Raw genomic sequence first — 19,414 nt, 5'->3', positions numbered from 1 at the left:
GTGACGTATACAATGTTAATCGGGTTTTACAGCAGGCGCTCTTCTGAGATTTATTTGGAGTCGCTGACCTCTCCGTTTAAGCTCACACGTATGTGCTCAGTTGTGCGGCGAAACGCACACGCGTCGCGTGATTACACGCAGACTGAACTTCTGCAGTACTTACTGACAGCAATCCAGTGCATGAAAGTCATGTGTGAGTGTAAATGCTAATGAGAGAGCATATTATAGCCCTGCTTTTGCTGGAGGGAACGGCGCATATGTCCACATTAGGGCCTTAATTATGCTAATTCTTAAAATTTGATTCATTTAAATGGCGTTCTTTTATTTTTTTGACATGTGCTTGTATGTGTGTGAGTCATTATCTCCAGCTCCTCTCTCTTTCTCTGATAGGCATCAATGTAAACATGTCAGAGCCTGTGTGCCGTTTTACTGCAGGCTGTATAGTTGTGCATATGGATCATGTCACGATGAATTAGATTAGGACGATTTGACTGCAGATTAAAGCCTGTGTATTTGAGGTTGTTTGTTTGAAGCAGAATAAATGATGGAAACTCATTTGATAGACTCTCATCTGCCCTTCGCACTGACTCCTCTCAGCCTCACCACAATACATCTGGACCTTTTAGTGCCCAGTGATGAGTAAAAGTAATGCTTTCATCTGTGTGCATCACTAAACACACTATGACACATGCATACACACAGAGAGACAGACTCCAGATTTCCGGAGTGGGAATGTATGGAGGCGTTTGGTCCTTGATATGCATTAAAACATAACAGATATTATAAATATAACTGTCAAAAGTAATTAATAAATAAAGAATAAAGCAGAAAGAGAGAGAAAGAATGAAAACATGGAAATTACAGAACAGCAAGAGAGCAACAGAAAGAATAAAATAAAGTAAAAAAAAGGTTTATTTTAAAAATAACTTTAGAAAAGGGATTTTAAGTATCCAGAAAAATTGCTATGTTCTTATCGTAAACTAAATTTATTTATAAATGTTGGATAAATCTAATGTTAGATTAAATATAAAAAAAATATTAGATGAAAAACTTTAGCTTAAACAAGCCTTGGCAGCTACCTGAAATGAGTTTAAAATGAAAAACTAAAATGAATTATTTAAATGTATTAATTAAAATGAATAAGTTTAAGCTAACAGAAATAATTAAAATAAAAACGAATGAAAAAATTACAAAAAACTAAGCTAAAATGAAAACTGAAGGAAAAAATAAAAGCTAATTTGAAATATCAATAAATAATATAGATACTACATAACACTGCATTGCTTTGAATAATAGAAAAAAAAGATCCAGCTGTCACTATCACATACTAAAATAACTAATAGTACGAATAGAATTGCTAAAGTGAATTAAATGAAACAAATGAGATCAAATAAATGTTTTTTTCTTAAATGAAATGAAATGAATATAAGTCATGCTCAGGCATATTAATGGACATGCACTTTTTGCCCATTTCATTAGCACTGTAACATGCTTTGTATCATAATATGGGCTGGAACCATATAATGCTGTGGTATGGCCTAAAGTGTGTTAAATGTCAACCCAAGTCTTTATAAAATCATCTAAATTATAGCATTGAAAATCAAACAGTTCTGTAGTGCACTTACATTCTCCCATTGAGGTTCTCTCATGAAGTGCATTCACTGCCATTAAAGTGCTCTCAAGAAATAGTAGATCACATTTGGTGGAAATCTGTAAAGCATGCAAAGCGGTCTTTTAAGCCTCCATGAAAAAACAGCGATGGAGAAATAAAACTTATCGCTATATAGAAATTATTGCTATCCTTTATTTAAGACCACAGGGTCTCAGTGGATACAGAAATCCATCAAAAAACATGCATGCACATTATGAAATACCACTATGGAGAAAAATATTAAGAAACATCTGAAAATTTATTATATGTCTTTATATGATACATTTCAGCAAGTAAATCCTTGTTAAACCAAGTATAATTGCCTTTTTCTGAATTTTACTAGACATTGAGAAAAATATTTTATAATTGGATTTTATTACATTATGCATTATATTAAATATTGATTTAAAACAAATTTAAAGATTTTTAAAATCAGTTCAGTTCTGTATGATATTGCAGAATAAATCATTGTGGTTTAAAAAAAAATCCCAGAAAATTTAAAGCTAAAGTGTGTAATTTCTGCGCCACTTAATGATTATTATAAAAATTATTGTTGTCAAATAGGTTTTCCGAACACTCCTACCATCTATTGGTTGGACAAACAGTCTTTGGTTGGGCTAGTGTTGTGGTGTTGGGCTGGTTGTAATGCCCAAACAAACAGAGCAAAGATTTGACAGCAGTTTTAACGTCTAATGAAATTACACACTTCACCTTTAACCAGGACAATTGGACTGTTTAGTGATATTAATCCGAATTAATAATCAGATACATTGCCTACTAAAACACACCTACCATAGTAGTCACACACATACATCTGTGACAACAGTGAACATAAACAGCATTTGTCTATTCCCAGTGTACACACACACAAGTCTATTCACAGTACATCAGCCTACTTGTACTATATAGTCCTTGCACAAATACTCTGTTACTGTGTGTGCTAAGGCAAGGACTGATATTTATATACAGTAGCTACCAGCCACAAGTTTGGACTAATTAAACATTTTTAATGTTTTTGTAATAAGTCTCTCATGCCCACCAAGGCTGCATTTATTAGAATACATTTGAATGATTTCTGAAAGATCATGTGACACTGAGGACTGAAGAAGAAATGACTGCTGAAAATTCAGCTTTGCCCTCTTAGGGCTAAAGTACATTTTAAAGTAGAAAGCGTTCTTTAAAATTTTAATATTTCACAATATTACTGTGTTTAATTAAATAAATGCAGCTTTGATGTTCTTACAAATCATTATAAAACCTAATTTGTGTGGGTGTATACAGATAAATGATATCTGTGGACTATTCACTCTCTCAAAAGTGATGATAAAGTAAATATTAAAGCAGTTCATCCAAAAATGACAATTTGGACATCATTGTTCCAAACTTGTATGATTTTCTTTCTTCTGTTGCACACACACACACACACACACACCAAACAGTTGCTGGTAGCCATTGACTTCTATAATTTATAGAGGAGGAGGAGGAAATAAAAACTATGGATTTCAACTGTTTAGTTACTAACATTCTTCTAAATTTCATCTTTTGTGTTCAACACAAGAAAGAAATAGATACAGGTTTGGAACAACATGAAGATGAGTTAATGATTACAAAATTTCCATTTTTGAGTGAACTATCCTTTAAGGACATGAATACTAGTTGTGCTGAAATCAGAGCATTTCTTCCTTCTCTGAGCCAATTGCAGTGCTACGAGATGCCACATTTGTCAGTCTTTTGGCAACTATAAATTACAGGAAAAAAGAATAAAATCCAATGCAAAGTTGTTTTGAAAGATCTGCCAGAAGCCCATCATGTAGCTGTTATCAAGACGATTATGTTTCATTTAAAAGGAATGGGCTATTTCATATGTTTCTCTGTAGCAACATGACCAGGCTTATGACAGAGACAAACACTGTTGATACAGAAAAAATACTGCAGGTTATCTGCATTAAATGACTTACTGATACTACCTATACATTAGCCTTCGTAATATACAGAATCATTGTCAGAGGTTCCCTACATTTGTGCTATGGACATTCATTATATACCTCAGATTATTTGACTCTCTGGAGAGCTGAAAATAATTTTTCAAAATGGTCAGGCCTTTAATCGACTATTAACCATTTTACAATAGTGAAACATTGTGGTGTAGCTGTTTGCATGGATATGCACCACACAAGATTTCATGTGTTTGGTAGAGGATTGTTCAGTTGTTAAGTGGTAATGTAATCAGCAATTTTCCACTGATTATAAGTTAGCCGATTAACTTAACAAAAAGCAGCTGTTTTCTACAATTAGGTCAGAGATAAACAAATAAGCTTTACACAACAGGAGTAATTTCATATGTAGCTTAATTTTATAAAGCAAAACTTTGGCCAAAATGTGTGAAAAACTACCTGATTAAAGTTTCACTACCAGAGGACTGCAAACCTGTCACTTTGATTTTTGATTTACTCGCATAGTGTTTCATTCTTTTAGATGAAATCTAACTGTTACTGGTCATATTAAAATAACCTAAATAGTCCAAGTGATACTAAATTCCAAGGGAAACTTTGAAAAATAGAAGCAGTTACATCTCACCATTTCCTTTTGAATTTCCTAAACATTATCTTCTGCAGAACATAAATGGCTTGCTGTCTGCTAAACAACCTGATGGAAAAAATAAACAGCTTTTAATTTTACTTTTCCATGGAAATGAATACATTACAAAACAATACAAAATAATAATTACATTTGGCTATCGTGTCTGTTTTCAGCCTATAAGTGTCTAATTTCACATTTTTAACACGTGAACTCGTCAATTTTATGACAAATTCAGATCCTAAATGGGTACCAATTGTAGGAATACAGCACAATGTTAGCGAGAAATGAGCCTCAACCTTAGCAAAATTTAACATTATTACACCATTTTGAATTCAAGCATGGGATCAAGCAAGTGTAAATTGGTCTAAATTTGCATAATGGAAGGGATGTAAATGATGTAAAACAGATCAATGTGCAAATAAATTTATTCAAAATCTACCTGTAAATACAAATGCATACCGGTTGTGTAAACCACTACAATCTAATCACAACCCATCTACTCTGGACATTAAAATATCCTACCGTGTCTTGGGTCTGGTTGTTGTTTACATTCAAGTGAGATGTTGATGCACACAGCAATGGCCTTTTCCATGGAGGCTCATATGAAATACGAAATATGAATATGCTAGTATTTCATAGACATTAATGAGATTAAAAACAAACAGCTAATTTGAATAATTCTTGAGTGTAAACACAAAAACGCCTGTCCGGATACAGAATGGAAATGGTTAGAGGCAGACGTGTAGCATCTGACAGACTGACCTTATGAAAAATGCTTCTCTTTTCTAAAGCCACAATATATTCTTTATTATTTTCAAACCATGTTCGTGTGGTGAGTCTGAAACCCAGTATGTGCCCTGAAAGGTTAATCTCACTTCGTGTTTACTGAAAACACAGCAAAGAAAAGTGATCCAGTTACCGTTTGGTCATACGACAGTTTTATGTTTGTATTCAAATGAGAATCAAAATCACATCTGAGATGAATCCATATTTTCACATTCACTGTAAACATATACTCCCATTCACATCAAAATCAAAAAGAACAATTCTAAAAGTTTGACCATAGAGAAGATTAACATGCTGTTATCTTTTTCTTTTAAATATATATACGCAATTAAATCACATTAATAAATGAATTCCACATGTATAACAATTCATAAAATGAAAGGAACTAATAATAAAACATATTAAAACTAGGAAATTTCATACATAATATTAATTATAATATTGCAACCTGATATTGTGCATATCGCTGGAATGACTATTATAATTCAAAACAACCAAAAATATTTGTGAAGTACGAGTGTGTGGTTGGATTCTACAGGAAGTGATGTGTTTGTGTGTTCGAGGCAAACAGGATCTCGGTGGTTCTGTATTGACATCATTAGTTGGTGTGGGCTTTTACATTTTCTACGCCTTCTCTGAGTCCCTTACGACCACAAAAAAAGATGGTATACCTCTTTTTCTGTCACTTCCCTGCATTTCTTTTCCTGCAGTCTTCCTCTATAACACAATAAATACACTTGGCACACCTTTTTCTGATATTTGGCAGTGTAGAAAACTGTAAGAATTGACTATCACTTTTTTCAATATTCTAGACAACTATAGAAATATGCTCAAGATGATAAAATTTAGATGAATGAACATTGACACTTACTACACTGTTGTGCTGTGAGCAGAGGAGTGTCTTCCTGCGTTTGCGCTCTGCATGCAGGCAAGGTATGGACGGATTCAAGGGTGGGGAGGGTCAAAGACTTTTCCACTTGGGTGTCCTCAGAGACACGAACAAGTCACAGGCCTTGTGTGCATCGAGTTTTCCTTCTCTGATATGTTATAATGTATTTGATTTCAGAGATTACACCCGAGACTAATCATACAGGTAGTGCATTTTGTCACAGTTCAGGCTGGAATGGAAATCTAATCTTTGAACTCTGAGCAGGCTTTGTGGACCGTGCTTCAGCGCAGCTTTTACATCGAAATGCATTCGTACATCCATTTATAAGCCGTTCAAACAGTGTAACAGATGTTCTGCCACCTTTCCAAAAACTCAATCAGGTTTGGATCTGCTAAGCGATTAGCTAAGCGTTATTATTAATTTCAGAGCATGTGATTGTGTGCAAGTGCACGCCTCTCATTTATGCTATTACACTGTATGTGGTACTCGGTTTTTTGGTCAAGATTGATTCTAGTTCATACCTAATGCTGTCCTTTCAGTAGTTTGAGATCATTTGTGCCTCTTGCATGTGCATGTGTATTTTTGTGTGTGTAAAAGTGCTGAATGTGGGTATTCACTCAGGTTTTTATTTACTCAATTTTTTGGTTGCACATGTTGCGTGAAAAAGGAAACTCTTTGGAGCTGCCCCTGTACTTCCAAGCAGCTTTTGCTGCTCTTCCTTCGCTCGAAGGCGAGAGAGCATCCTGCCCACCATTTCTGATGTTTTCTGGAAGACACAGAGCTGCCGCTCGACTAAAGGGGAGGACCTGATGTAAAGTTGAACTCTGACTTCTGTTCAGACAGATAAGTCCAGGAAGGGAAACAAAATATATTCCAGACTTGCTTGCCTTATAGTCAAAAAGCTTTACAATCCCGCCAAGAGTTCCACGGTTAAGCCATATCCTGGTGGAAATATCCATGCATGTCTTTTCATAGTCTTCCAGACCACATTGCTCTCTCTCCATCAGACATCAGACTCGATGCTCGGCATCCTCTTGTAGACACGCCGAGCTCCCCCAGCGCTCAATGCCCTGGGAGCGGTGTATGTGCCGACAGGGGGAGGGGCTACATAAGGCATGACATGCTCGGAGTAATAGAGGTCAGGGGTCGGCATCCCCACGCCGAGCACATTGCTATCGGCCTGGCCTAATGTGAGTGGCACGAGCTGCTTATAAATGTCTGTTGAGCTGCGGCCGTGAGCTAGACGCTGGTCATCGCGGAGCGTCTGGAGAAACGGGTTTTCCGTTGGGCGTGCCGGATACATCGACTTGCTGCGACGACCGATCCCGAGTCCACTGACGCCCACCCCTGCGAGCGTGTGGTTTAGGTGGACGGACTGATTTTTCGGGGGCTTGTCTGGGATCAGAGTCGCCGAGGGAACGTTGGCATATGGCGTGTTGTCCTGCAGACTGACCCGCCGTGAGGAACTCTTCTGGGGCAGGTTCTCATACGAGTGCTGGCGGATGATTACGCCCTCGTTCTGGTAGTGACTAATAAGGCCGTCGCCCTCTTGGTCACTCTGGGGAAGATAGGCTGTGAAGGAAGCATCAGGCTGAGGGAGAAAAGGAGAGAAGGCCCTGTCAACACTTCCGCCGCCAGTGCCCCGTCCATCTGGATGGAGGAACTGATCCTCGCTGATGTTGTACAGGTTTGCGGAGTGCAGACAGACATCGCAGCGATACTGGGGGGACCGTACAGTGTAAAGCCCAGAGTAACTGGACACTTTTGACAGGCAGCTACGGCAGTGTGTCTGTCGTGGATCCTGAGTAGAACCAGGCCCGCCGGTGATGGTCCCTGCACCGCCAGGCTTTCCGTACGTGTTGTATTTCTTATCCTTCGCGACGGCGGTTTTCATCACATCTGGTTCGTGGGCCTGGGAGAGCAGACTGCTGTTGAGCTGCAAGATTGGCTGCTGCTCGGAGGAAGAGGATGGCCGGTGCTTGCTATCACGGTGATTGCTGAAGATATCTGGGTAGTGCAGGCCATGCTCGTGATCAATGGAGTCAATGGTATAAATCTGACTCCCCTGGCTGCTCTGAGAGTAGATCTGAGCGCTGTGGTTACTTTGCTGGCTGGGCTGGCTTCGCAGAGTTGAAAGCTCCATGTCGCTCAGATCCCGCGGTAGACGGTTCCGTTTCCGAAGTGTTTCTTTTAACTTGTGCTGCTTTTGCAAGTCCACCCGACCGGAGCAATCTGACATATCCGAGCGGGTGGGTACGTCTTCAGGCAGGTAGCGCTGGCCCTTCATAGGTAAGGTCTCGGTGGGCTGTGGGGAAGATGGTGGGGAATTACCCCCAGGTCCTTGGTTCTGCCGCAGAGTCTCCACAGACTTCTTCCACAGAGCACGTGGCTTGGAGGCTGGAGGTCGAGCAGTCTCACCTCCGCCTCCTGAGCCACCGTTTCCAGCAACACCTGGCTGAGCATCAGTCAAGCTCAGGGCACGTTGCCCTGGCAACAGAGTATTGTTAAGTGGCTCTTTGTGACGGTTGCTGAGAATGGTGCTGGTATTGCTGGGAGCGTTTTTCTGGGCGAGGTTGTTGCCTTTTGCACTGTCCATTATCTCCAGCAACCCTGTGGTAGGACGGAGAATTTTACTCATGGGCTGTTTGGGCGAGGTAACTCCGAGGGTCGTGATCTCTTTAGCTGATTTCAGAAGGTGTAACATGTTGGCCTGAGGACTAAAGCCCAACTCTGGGGCTTTCTTCATCTCAATATGGACACCGTGAATACAACTCCAAATCCCCTATAAGTGAAACAGAGACGCAAAGGTTAACGAAAGAAGTCCATAAGTGGAGGCTAACACCAAAAAGTATATATCAGCCCAATATTTCTCAATATAGTCCCGGTGTATTTTTTCTGGGGTCTGAAACTCTATAAGCCGATGAATTAAAGTAATATATCAAGCTGTGACAAACAACAGCACCCTGTAACTTTATTCTAGAGACGGTGGCTTGTGCTATTATATTCTGTTATATAAGCTCTTTCTTATTTCGCAGCAAAAAATGTGTTTGTCAGCACATAAGCAGCAATCCCTACACTGATGAAGCTTTAAGACGACTGTGGTAAACAGCCACCATGACAAGTTAATATGTCAAGATTGAGCAGATAATGGTTGCCTTCAGCAACGGAACCTCTCTAGTTAATTTACCATAGTCTTTCTGTGACATACCCTGCTGATAGTGAAGAGAATTCCTGGCCGACCAGAACAGAGACCAGTGAAACAGTAACGTAGCCTCCAGTAGAAGAGGTGCTCCCAGACAAAAGTAATTAGCGACAGAGCCATGGCAGCCGCGAGCATATAGAACACACCAGCCATATTATCCACATCCAGCTGACTGCTCATCACTTCATTCTTCTCATTATGACAGATACCAGTCAGCCACTGGGCCTCCATCTCCTCCATCTCACCTAATACACAACACAACATCACACAGTTAATGCTTATGAACAGACTCACAGAAAAAAACAGGCTCACATTCTGGCTCTGTTCCAAACACTAGCGAGCTGTTTACCTGGGCTGCATTTTTAAGCATTTCAGGCAAGCTCCTGATGCAAAGGCTGTTAAACAGGCAGCAAAATAATGTTGCCTTGTGAAATAAAATTAAAACAGAATTAAAAATATATATATTTTTAGTGACAACCAAAAATTATTTATTTTATTATTTTTATTCAACCAAAATAGCAGAGCAGTTTAATCTAAAATAACTACACGGAGAAAATAAAGGCAGCGGCTATTTGCACTAAGTGTAAATAGCAATTAGATTCTATTTACACTAAGAGCAAATAGCATATTTTCTTAGCGAGAGATACTTTTTACCCTAAGTGCAAATAGTGATGGATTCTATTTACACTGTTAAAATAGCAAGATTATCTGCTATTTATACTACTTATTGCAAATAGTGGCAATTATCTGCACCTCAGTATTGTAGTACATTATAAAACAGTACGCAATAATAACGTATTGAGTGTAAATTATAGTTTTAATTCAAATTAGGCTATTAAATGGATGCCACCTTATTGGGACAATAAAGCCCTCCCTACACCTACCCTAACCCTACCCGATACTTTATTTTCAACTTTTTGATTATTTCCTTCATTTTTATTGAAAATAAATGCCTTTCTGATGCGATATGAGATTTGAAAAGGGAGAAAAAAAAAAGTTTGGCAAAAGGTATTGAACAAGCGTCTTTTTGCAGTGTTGACCATCCCAATCAGACATGGTGGGCGGAATTAGTGTAAATAGCCTTAATAGGCGAACAACAGCAACAACATTTATACTTTGAATTTTTTTTTGATTAACTGTGAAATGTAGAAACACTGAAATCATCTTTTCTTGTAAAAAATAATCTTTATTTGCAACTTTATTTTATTTATTTTCATTTTCCCATAATTTCACTCTCTGGAATACCTCATTGTGATTGGTTGCTTGCAGCATTCTACAGTCATTTGTTTTTTTAAATAATGACAGCCAAATTGCATATATGTCCTCTGTCCCTGGCTTTCAGTCTCCTAAACTTTCTTCTGCCATTCAAACGTTTAGTCTCTTATGTTTACCATGGTTGCATTTACTTTACCAAAAATACAGGAAAAAATTTAGTATTGTAAAATATAATTACAATTTAAAATAACGGTTTCCTATTTGAATGTATTTTAAAATTAGAATCAGTATTTCATGTTCAAGGTCAACTCTATTCTAATAAACTGAATGCACTTCATGATATTTATGCTGCACATCTGGGTGCGCATTTTATCTCCTATGTAGTGTGTTTCAAATCAATCATTTATGAAGTTACATTTCATTTAGGATGCTGCATACTGAGCAAGAAATCTCACTATGGTTAGAAACAGAGCTAGTGTTTAATATAGAGGTCATGAAATAAGTAAAAAAAAAAAAATAGGAAAGAAATGCAGGAAAACACTTACCATCTCCAATGATCCCAAGGATAGCAAGGTCAACCAGCCGTTTCCAGTAAGATCCTTTCTGCAGGGCAATGCCATATCCTGTTGTGGCAAAGATGTAGCCACTGCCAATAGTTACTAGCTTACAGCCATCATCACGCCCCGCCATATAGTTGAGCACAGCAGCGTCATATATGAAAGCATCCAGTTTACTGTACAAACCAAAAAAGCAGTCTTAGTGGCTTATATATAGAGAAATATCAACATTATGTATACCAGAAGTATTCTCGTTGACCATGCACTGCAAATAATGTGCATATCCCAGCCGTACCCCGTCTTGAGGCTGACCAGTGCATCCTGAACTCCAGTCTGATGGTATTTCACCATGTACTGGTGCATGTCTGGGTAGTTTTTCCTGATGTTTCGTTCTGTGCTCCCATTAGGCACGGTCCCGAAGCGAAACGGTGGTGAATAGGAATAGGGACTCTGAAACTAGAAAAGATAGAAAAAAAAAATACATCAATTACATGAAGAACAGTGAGGGCAGCTTTAAGAGATACATGAAGAAAATCGATACAAGCTCAAATACAGAAACAAATCCGGGGAGATAAACCTAGTAACTGGTGTAGTTCAGATACTCCATCTTGTAAATTTATAATGACATACGGATGCTTTCTCAAAACCTAGTGAGCTGCCAACTAGACAGCACACTGTAAAATATGTTTTGTCAGGTAGCCTGAGAAATGTGCTTCATGTGGTAACATCTAAATTAACTGGTTTTATTCAAGTAAAATTTGTCAGAAATTATTTATTACGACTTGAATGAACCAAATACATTAGATTACACTAGAAAAAAAAAAGGTAGAAATAGCTTCATATAGCACCAACTGCATATTTTTTTTTACTTTTTACAGTGTGTGTCATCCATAGATAAGGTATTCTCACAATGGATTTGTGCTGAGCTCAGCAACAAATAACCGCTAAGATGGCTGTCAGAGCTGGAGTAAGATGATGTCTATAAATGTAAGTACATATTTGCATTAAGAACTTCAGTGTCAACAAGACAACTGCTGTCAGGGGTGTATGCATATATTTTATCAGGGGGCACCAGTGCCCTATGCAAGATAAGACATGATTACAGTAAAAAAAAAAAAAAAACATTAACTACTTCAAGGTTCTCTACATAGATTACCATTCAAAAGTTTCTGAGGTCAGTAATATATATATATATATATATATATATATACGCACACACACACACACACACACAATACATCTTTATTGTCAACCATGGTTGAAATTAGTCTTTGACCAATGTATATGTACAGTTTAAGACATGAATACTTATATTCAGCAAAAAACTTTTAAACATTGAAGATGTAATGACGGTGTAATGCTGCTAAAATTTAGATTTGCCATCACAGAAATGTATCACATTTTAAAATATATTATAATAGAAAACAACAATATTTCACATTATTACTGTTTTTGATCAAATAAATTCAGCCTTGGTAAGCATAAGAGTCTTCTTTCAAAATCATAAAATCTTAAATCACCTAAAATTTTAAATGGTACATTAATTATCAGACAGTGTAATCTTGTCACATATTTGTTCCATCCTAACATACAGTTACAGGTACAGGTATACATACAGGTTCGTGAGGCAGGAGACAGCTCACTATATTTCATGATACACAAAAAATTACCTTTCTGTCACTAAGGCCAGTTACTTGGTCCACAAACTCCTCTTGGATCATAAAGGCAGCCAAGTTGGCAGTGTAGCTGGCCAGGAAGATCACAGCGAAAAAGGCCCATATGGACACAATAAATTTACTGGTAGTACCCCTGGGGTTCTGTACTGGGACAGAGTTGTTGAACACCAGACCCCACAGCAGCCAGACAGCCTTACCAATAGTGAAGGAGGGTCCATGAGGGTCTATAGAAAAGCAAGACAAGAAAAAGCAAAAGTTAGTGAGTAAGAGTTAGGAGTAAGTGGGAAGTCATAAGAGCTTTGTGGATCTACAGGTTACTCAAGGTGCTTATTGTTTAAATTTTTAATGCTGGGATTTTAAAATTTCAACTACGTATTCTAGCTGTTTCAAAGCAGATGCTGGTTGACTGTTTGGTTGAGGTTCTGTATCATACCTTTGCCCTGTGCCAGGTTTCTATTGAAACCAAGTGGACTGATGAATTCAAAGAGGAAAACAGCGATTGCTGTGACGATGAGTAACATGACGAACATCATAACCCACACTGAAGCACTGAAGGGTTCTGAGGGAGGGCAGAATAGAGAAAATGCATGGGAGAAGACAGAGATAAAAAAAAAAAAACACTGGTTCCAGAGGGATTTCAAAGATATTATTTCATCTATTACCTAGAAACGCAGAGGGTGACACCGTTCCATTGCTACGTGACACCATCACACTGATGCCTGTCTCAACAAATGGGACAGAGAAGTCTATGGCCTCTGACCGCTCTTCATTTATGGTCAATGAGCCCACAGCCATTATAGCCTTTTTATAGACTACCTATACACCAGGGAAGAAAAAGATACCTCAAGAAACAGAAAATACACTGATTGAAACAGAAATACAAAGAAGAAGATAGATAATGTATATATAATGCAAGACAAGTATGGATGTATAGATGGACTGGTAGACAGACAGACAGACAGACAGACAGGGAGGCAGAGGCTGAACAATAGACAGATATATAGATAGAACAGACAGACACACAGAACGAAAGACTGATAGACTAACAGACAAACAGAAAGCCAGACAGAATAATAGATAAACAGCCATACAGACAAACAGAACAACAGATTGATAGAATGATAAAAAGAATGACAGAAAGGCAGATAGATACTAGAATGACAGAACAATAGAAAGACAAGAGAATGACTAATAGACAGACAGAAAAGATTGACAGAACAACTGATATACAGACATGACAAATTGTAAGTTGATGGGTAGATAGTAGGGATGGGAAGATTCCCCGATTCGCTCGGTGCATCGGCAAAAAAAGTTAACGATGCGATACATCGGTTTAAAAAGTATGCATCGGATACAAGTTGGCATTTGTATTGTGATGCATCGTTTCTATCATATTTGCATTGGTAAAAAACGATTTATTTATATATAATTACTAGTGGATGCGCTACACTTTTATTGTTTAGAAAGTGACCAATAATCTGTGATCAATATTTTATATGTAGATTAATTTCTCCTCTCTAAACTGTGTCTCAAGTGTGTTCTCTCATCACCACCGTGTGTGAATATGACGAATCACAACAACACTATGGAGACCTGAGGAAAAGCAGGGATTAAAGTCCAAACCTGACTTGAAATAACCTAACAAATCAATCAAGGCTAAAGCGGTTATAAAAAAACAATGTAAGTTCACACAATCTAACTAATTTGTGCACGCTTATTCATAAGCAGCCCTTAATATCGATCATGGATCAGATCGATCCACCATGGCAAACAGCGAATATATTTGTGCTGTTTAATGCATTTGAGACATTTTGTTTTCCTCAGTGCATAACTGACATGTCACGAGTATATTTTTCATCTGTAAATGTTTGAAAGTCATGCAAATATTAAATATGTCCATTTTGCTGTCAGGAGTGGGCGAGGCACGCGAGTGGACCACTGCTGCCCGCATACGGGCTAATCAGACGGAGCGCAATAATTCTGACTCAAATATGCATTTTATGATAGCAGTAAATGCAAAGGAACTATTGTACTGGGTAAATAAGATGTAAGCTAATACAATCCTAATTACTAAGCTCAGATTTACATTTACATTTTACATTTATTCATTTAGCTGACGCTTTTATCCAAAGCGACTTACAATTGCTATATATGTCAGAGGTCGCACGCCTCTGGAGCAACTAGGGGTTAAGTGTCTTGCTCAGGGACACATTGGTGTCTCACAGTGGATTCGAACCCGGGTCTCTCACACCAAAGGCATGTGTCTTATCCACTGCGCCATCACCACCCCCAGATGAGTTAATGTGTGTTTCTTATAGCAGTTAAAATGTAGTTTTAATTTTGATTTTAACTTTTAGTTTAGTGATTGTTAATGCTTTAAAGAGCAATGTTAGATTGTAACTTTAGACCAGGTTAGCTTTGCAGCATAAGTAGCCACAGTGACTGAGGTTAATCTTTGTTAAATTTGCTTTATGGAACCAAATTATTTCACAGTGAGTCAGGCTGAAATAATATGGCCTATTTGGTAAACTTGTTTTATGAAACAGGCCTCGAGGAAGGTAGAAGGCAGAAGGTAGAAGACACATAAGTTAATTTATGATTTGCTGTCTGTCTGAACCAAAGAAATTAAAGTGATCATATTTTCTCCATTGCATCGTATTGCATTGAATCGCATCGTTGAATCGAATCGAAATCGAATCGCACTGCATCGTAACAGGGGTGAATCGTAGCGCATCGCTAGCTGCTTCATATGTGTCTTCAGTGTATTGTATCGTTGGCTATGCATCAGTTGTGGAGATGCACATCCCTAGTAGATAGACAGACAAAGCGATAGATAGATGATAGATAGATAGATAGATAGATAGATAGATAGATAGATAGATAGATAGATAGATAGATAGATAGATAGATAGATAGATAGATAGATAGATAGATAGATAGATAGATAGATAGATAGATAGATAAATACAACAATAGACAGACTGATAGATAAAACAAATCGATAGACAGAACTACGGTGGCCTAGAAAGCTCAACACCTGCAAATTGAGAAAACAACTTTGTCAATTTTACTACACATGCGCTGCAAATGCTCACAACACAATCAAATAAAGAAAAGCATTGCAAATACTCACAACACAACCAAACAAAGAAATTTGGGGCAAATACAATTATTTATTTGGTTGTGTTGTGAGCATTTGCAGTGCGTTTCTTTATTTGTTTGTGTTGTGAGCATTTGCAGTCATTGCAGTATAAACAATCATTTATATTCTATAATATTTTTCCTATATTTTTCCTAATTACAATTTTATTGTTTTATATGTACCAACACATTTTTCCATTTATATCACAGAATAAGGCTTAAAGAACCGTAACAACTGATATGTCATTTAGCACTACATTTCTATAATCTATTTATTACCTGGAGATGACTTGGAAAAACACATAAACAATATATACTGCATCAATAGCGAAACTGCATCATATTTCTGTGTTTTGTTGGCAATCAGCGCTCAAGTTCTCGTGACTCTTTAGCTCCGCCCATGGCACGCCTCCAGGAGCTCTGCTGCTTTTGGAGAGAATCGTAAAGCTGTATCTTTCTTTGGTTACACTTTATTTGGTAACACTTTATTTTAAGGTATCCATAATACAGAGTAGTTACCTAGTTAAGTACTCAGTAGTAGTCGTTGTACTTACATTAAATAAAATGTAATTACCATGTAACCAAATTATGGAACAGCCTGTACTTACAATTTGTAATTATGTACATGTAATAGGCAGCTACTGTTAGACATATGTATCAGACAGATTCTGTTACACAGATACTTGTATAACCAAAAGATTAAATACATGTAATACCTTTCTAATTACATTAAAATGAAAGAATATTACACAGGCATAAGCTACTTAAAATAAAGTGTATCAAGATTGTAATTAAGTGTACTAGTAGCTGTGTAACAGACTCTGTCTGTTACATATGTGTAACAGTAGCTGCCTATTACATCTACATAATTACAAACTGTAATTACAGGCCGTTCCATAATTTAGTTACATGGTAAGTACATTTTATTTCATGTAAGTACAACAGCTACTACTAAGTACTTAATTAGATAATTACTCTGTATTAGGACACCTTAATATAAAGTGTTACCCTTTCTTTTATAAATATGATAAAACTAGAGTGTTTGGAGATATGAAGGACGCAATACTACTCTATAGGTACTCAAGATTAACATGAGATTTTGAAAAACTGTGTGTATTATGTCCCCTTTAAGTTTAGCTACAGCGTTAGCTTGATGCTTTTGTCTATATTAGGGATTTCCTGGCATGTCATAAGTCACCGTTACTTCTTTGAGTTTGTTTTGGACATTCAGTTCAAGAGTGCCCTCCAGCTTCGAGTATGAATGAAACATACACTGCATGAGTGTTTCACATCACCTTAATTTTAAATCTAGATTTATTCACACTACGCCTTGAAAACTGTTATGTGAACATATTTTCCCCAAAAAAGTGTGGGGGACGAAAGCCTGATAGATTAATATAGACACACAGACAGAAAAACAGACTGAACAATAGACTGACAGCCAGACAGCCAGGGAGAACTGACATCTATGTGACTGCAATTAAAACTGATGATTCACTCATTAGGTTATTGAAAGTGACTAACCTCTCCCACCATGCCGTTCCAGATATTATTGATCTTCTTGCCATGTTTGCCATTTGTGACCAGGTAAAGATCATAGGTGAACTTTACATTTCTGGCAATCTTCTTCAGGATGTCTATACAAAAGCCCTTGCAGCACTGCTTGATATAGGAGCCATCCGTGGTATTACTGCAGCATATACAGGCACAGCAATATAGAAAACAGCTGATACTGAGAAAGACTGAAGATAACTCAGTCTAATATGTTCTAAATTTAACACACACAAAAGTTCATAACCACATTAGAGAATGCACAATTATTTCTGTATAACACAGGAAAAGACAGCTTTCATGCTAAAGGTTAAGATAGGGTGTATAAAGCCTACAGAACCTGCTAGTTTGTTCAAAACGGGTATAAGCGGCTATAGTTTTAAAAAAAAGTTAAATAAACAAAACAAAACTCACTCTTTAATGTGTTTCCTGCAAGGTACAGAGTTGCGCATGCATGTGCCAGTAAGAATGTCCACATCATCCACTATAACAAAGGGTCTTTCCTCTAGAGTCACAATGCTCAAGTGGTTCTCATCAGCGTCCACGTCCCCAAATGAGTTATAACGTGGCCAAACTGGAAACTTCAACTTCAGCGTTTGGTTTTCCCATCGTCCCATCTGTAGACATACACAAACAAACATTGGCTCACAAATAAACAAGGTTTGAAGGTTCTTCTGAAGTGGCCTCTATTATTATTTTAAGTTTGGGGACAAAAATGTGATTTTCCGCTCTTCAAAGCAAAGCTAAGAAATGTTATTAGCGAAACAGTGTATATTTTATCCAGCACACAAATAAGTCTCATTCAAAGACTGGGACCCAGGTCTATATTTCCTTCAGTCTTCCTTATTCCCTTATTCTCGTTCGCCCTCTTTTAGAATGTTTATAAACGTCTAGATTTTAGGGGTGTATGTATATATATATATATATATATATATATATATAATATATATTATATACTGTATTAAATATATATTTTATATTCATTTTAATATTTTATTTAATAATAAGATTTCAAAACTTTTGAAATTTTTGCAGGAAATTCTCAATTGGTGGTTTGTAGCCTAGAAATTGTTTGCAGACCTGTTTTGATGAGGTTTTACTGGCAACAAGGGGAAAAAAAGCAAAATGCAAATTATATAACACTAACCTAATCTACAAATGTGCCACCATGACACGACAGAAAAATAAATGTGTTCATCTAGTTTTAAAACGGAGGAGAAAAGGCTTCCCATATCTTTTGTTGTTTACGTTAAAGGCTGTCCAATCAAACTTTATGCTATTCTGGTGCAAATGCATCTGTCACTTATAATAATATGACTAATTCCAATATTATATTTGGCCTGGTATTTGTTCCATGTGTTAGGCTGATAAATCACACTTGCGCTGCTGTTTATGCCTTAGCAAAATTCTCAGTTTTCCCATTCAGCCTATGTCATGTTAATCATTTCGCACCTTGCTTGGTCTGTGTAATTCATGCTAATATTAATCAAATGTTAATGTTACTTTTGTACAATGAACAATTTTACCCACAACTCCATGTCCAAGATAATATTGGGGTCCTAATACAAAACCAGTTAGGAATCACAGATTTAAAGATAGTCCTGTGGGGTAAAAACTAATTTTAAGAAGTACAAAAGTGCCTTACAACTGCATGTGTAATAATTACAAAAGAAAAAGCTGTTTAAAGTAGTTTCAGATAGCACGGCACACTGCAAGATACTGCTGTTGCTGCTTGAAATGCCATGTCGACTACTGCCATGTCAAATTTACCCCATGTATATGCACAGCACTCTATGCAATAGTTATGCATTCCGTCAGGTGTGTGTGCTTTTCTGTTGCTGCTTGAAATGTCAAGTTTACCCCATGTATGTGCACCGCACTCTTCGTGCAGTGGTTATGTGTTCCGTCAAGTGCGTGTGCTTGTCTATAAGCTCCGATAACACGATCAGCTCTCACTCTGTTCTAGCCCCGCTGCAGTGAGAAATGATTAGTGTCACACTTTTCACACAATCACTGCAGGGTTTTAATGTGAGTGTGTGTGTCTTCACACACACTGCAGGGCACTGTCAAAACACACAGCATCCAACATACCTCACAGAAAAAACGACTCATTAAAAGAACGCATGAGTGAGCAAACGATTACGAAAACGAGTGTGAAGCTCTGAG

The 19,414-nt window shown here is 37.5% G+C and overlaps 1 protein-coding gene across 1 annotated transcript in view; it reads right to left on the bottom strand.

Annotated features, from left to right (window-relative positions):
* Positions 1-6,909: 6,909 nt before the first annotated feature.
* The window catches only part of LOC306873806 (glutamate receptor ionotropic, NMDA 2A-like), a gene marked incomplete at both ends in the record, with an annotated part of 86,740 nt that continues 74,235 nt past the window's right edge, over positions 6,910-19,414 (bottom strand). Inside the window, 9 exons of the mRNA XM_079423294.1 lie at positions 6,910-8,688; positions 9,115-9,353; positions 10,869-11,056; positions 11,176-11,336; positions 12,551-12,780; positions 12,990-13,115; positions 13,219-13,372; positions 17,222-17,387; positions 17,663-17,865. Of these exons, the coding sequence (XP_079279420.1) occupies positions 6,910-8,688; positions 9,115-9,353; positions 10,869-11,056; positions 11,176-11,336; positions 12,551-12,780; positions 12,990-13,115; positions 13,219-13,372; positions 17,222-17,387; positions 17,663-17,865 (3,246 nt within the window). The remainder of the gene's footprint in view (positions 8,689-9,114; positions 9,354-10,868; positions 11,057-11,175; positions 11,337-12,550; positions 12,781-12,989; positions 13,116-13,218; positions 13,373-17,221; positions 17,388-17,662; positions 17,866-19,414) is intronic.

The sequence above is a fragment of the Barbus barbus genome (assembly GCF_936440315.1).
Source record: "Barbus barbus genome assembly, chromosome: 8".
In the NCBI taxonomy this organism is placed as follows: Eukaryota; Metazoa; Chordata; class Actinopteri; order Cypriniformes; family Cyprinidae; genus Barbus; species Barbus barbus.
Note: the sequence above shows the minus strand (reverse complement) of the source record. Positions and strands in the feature narration are given on the sequence as shown.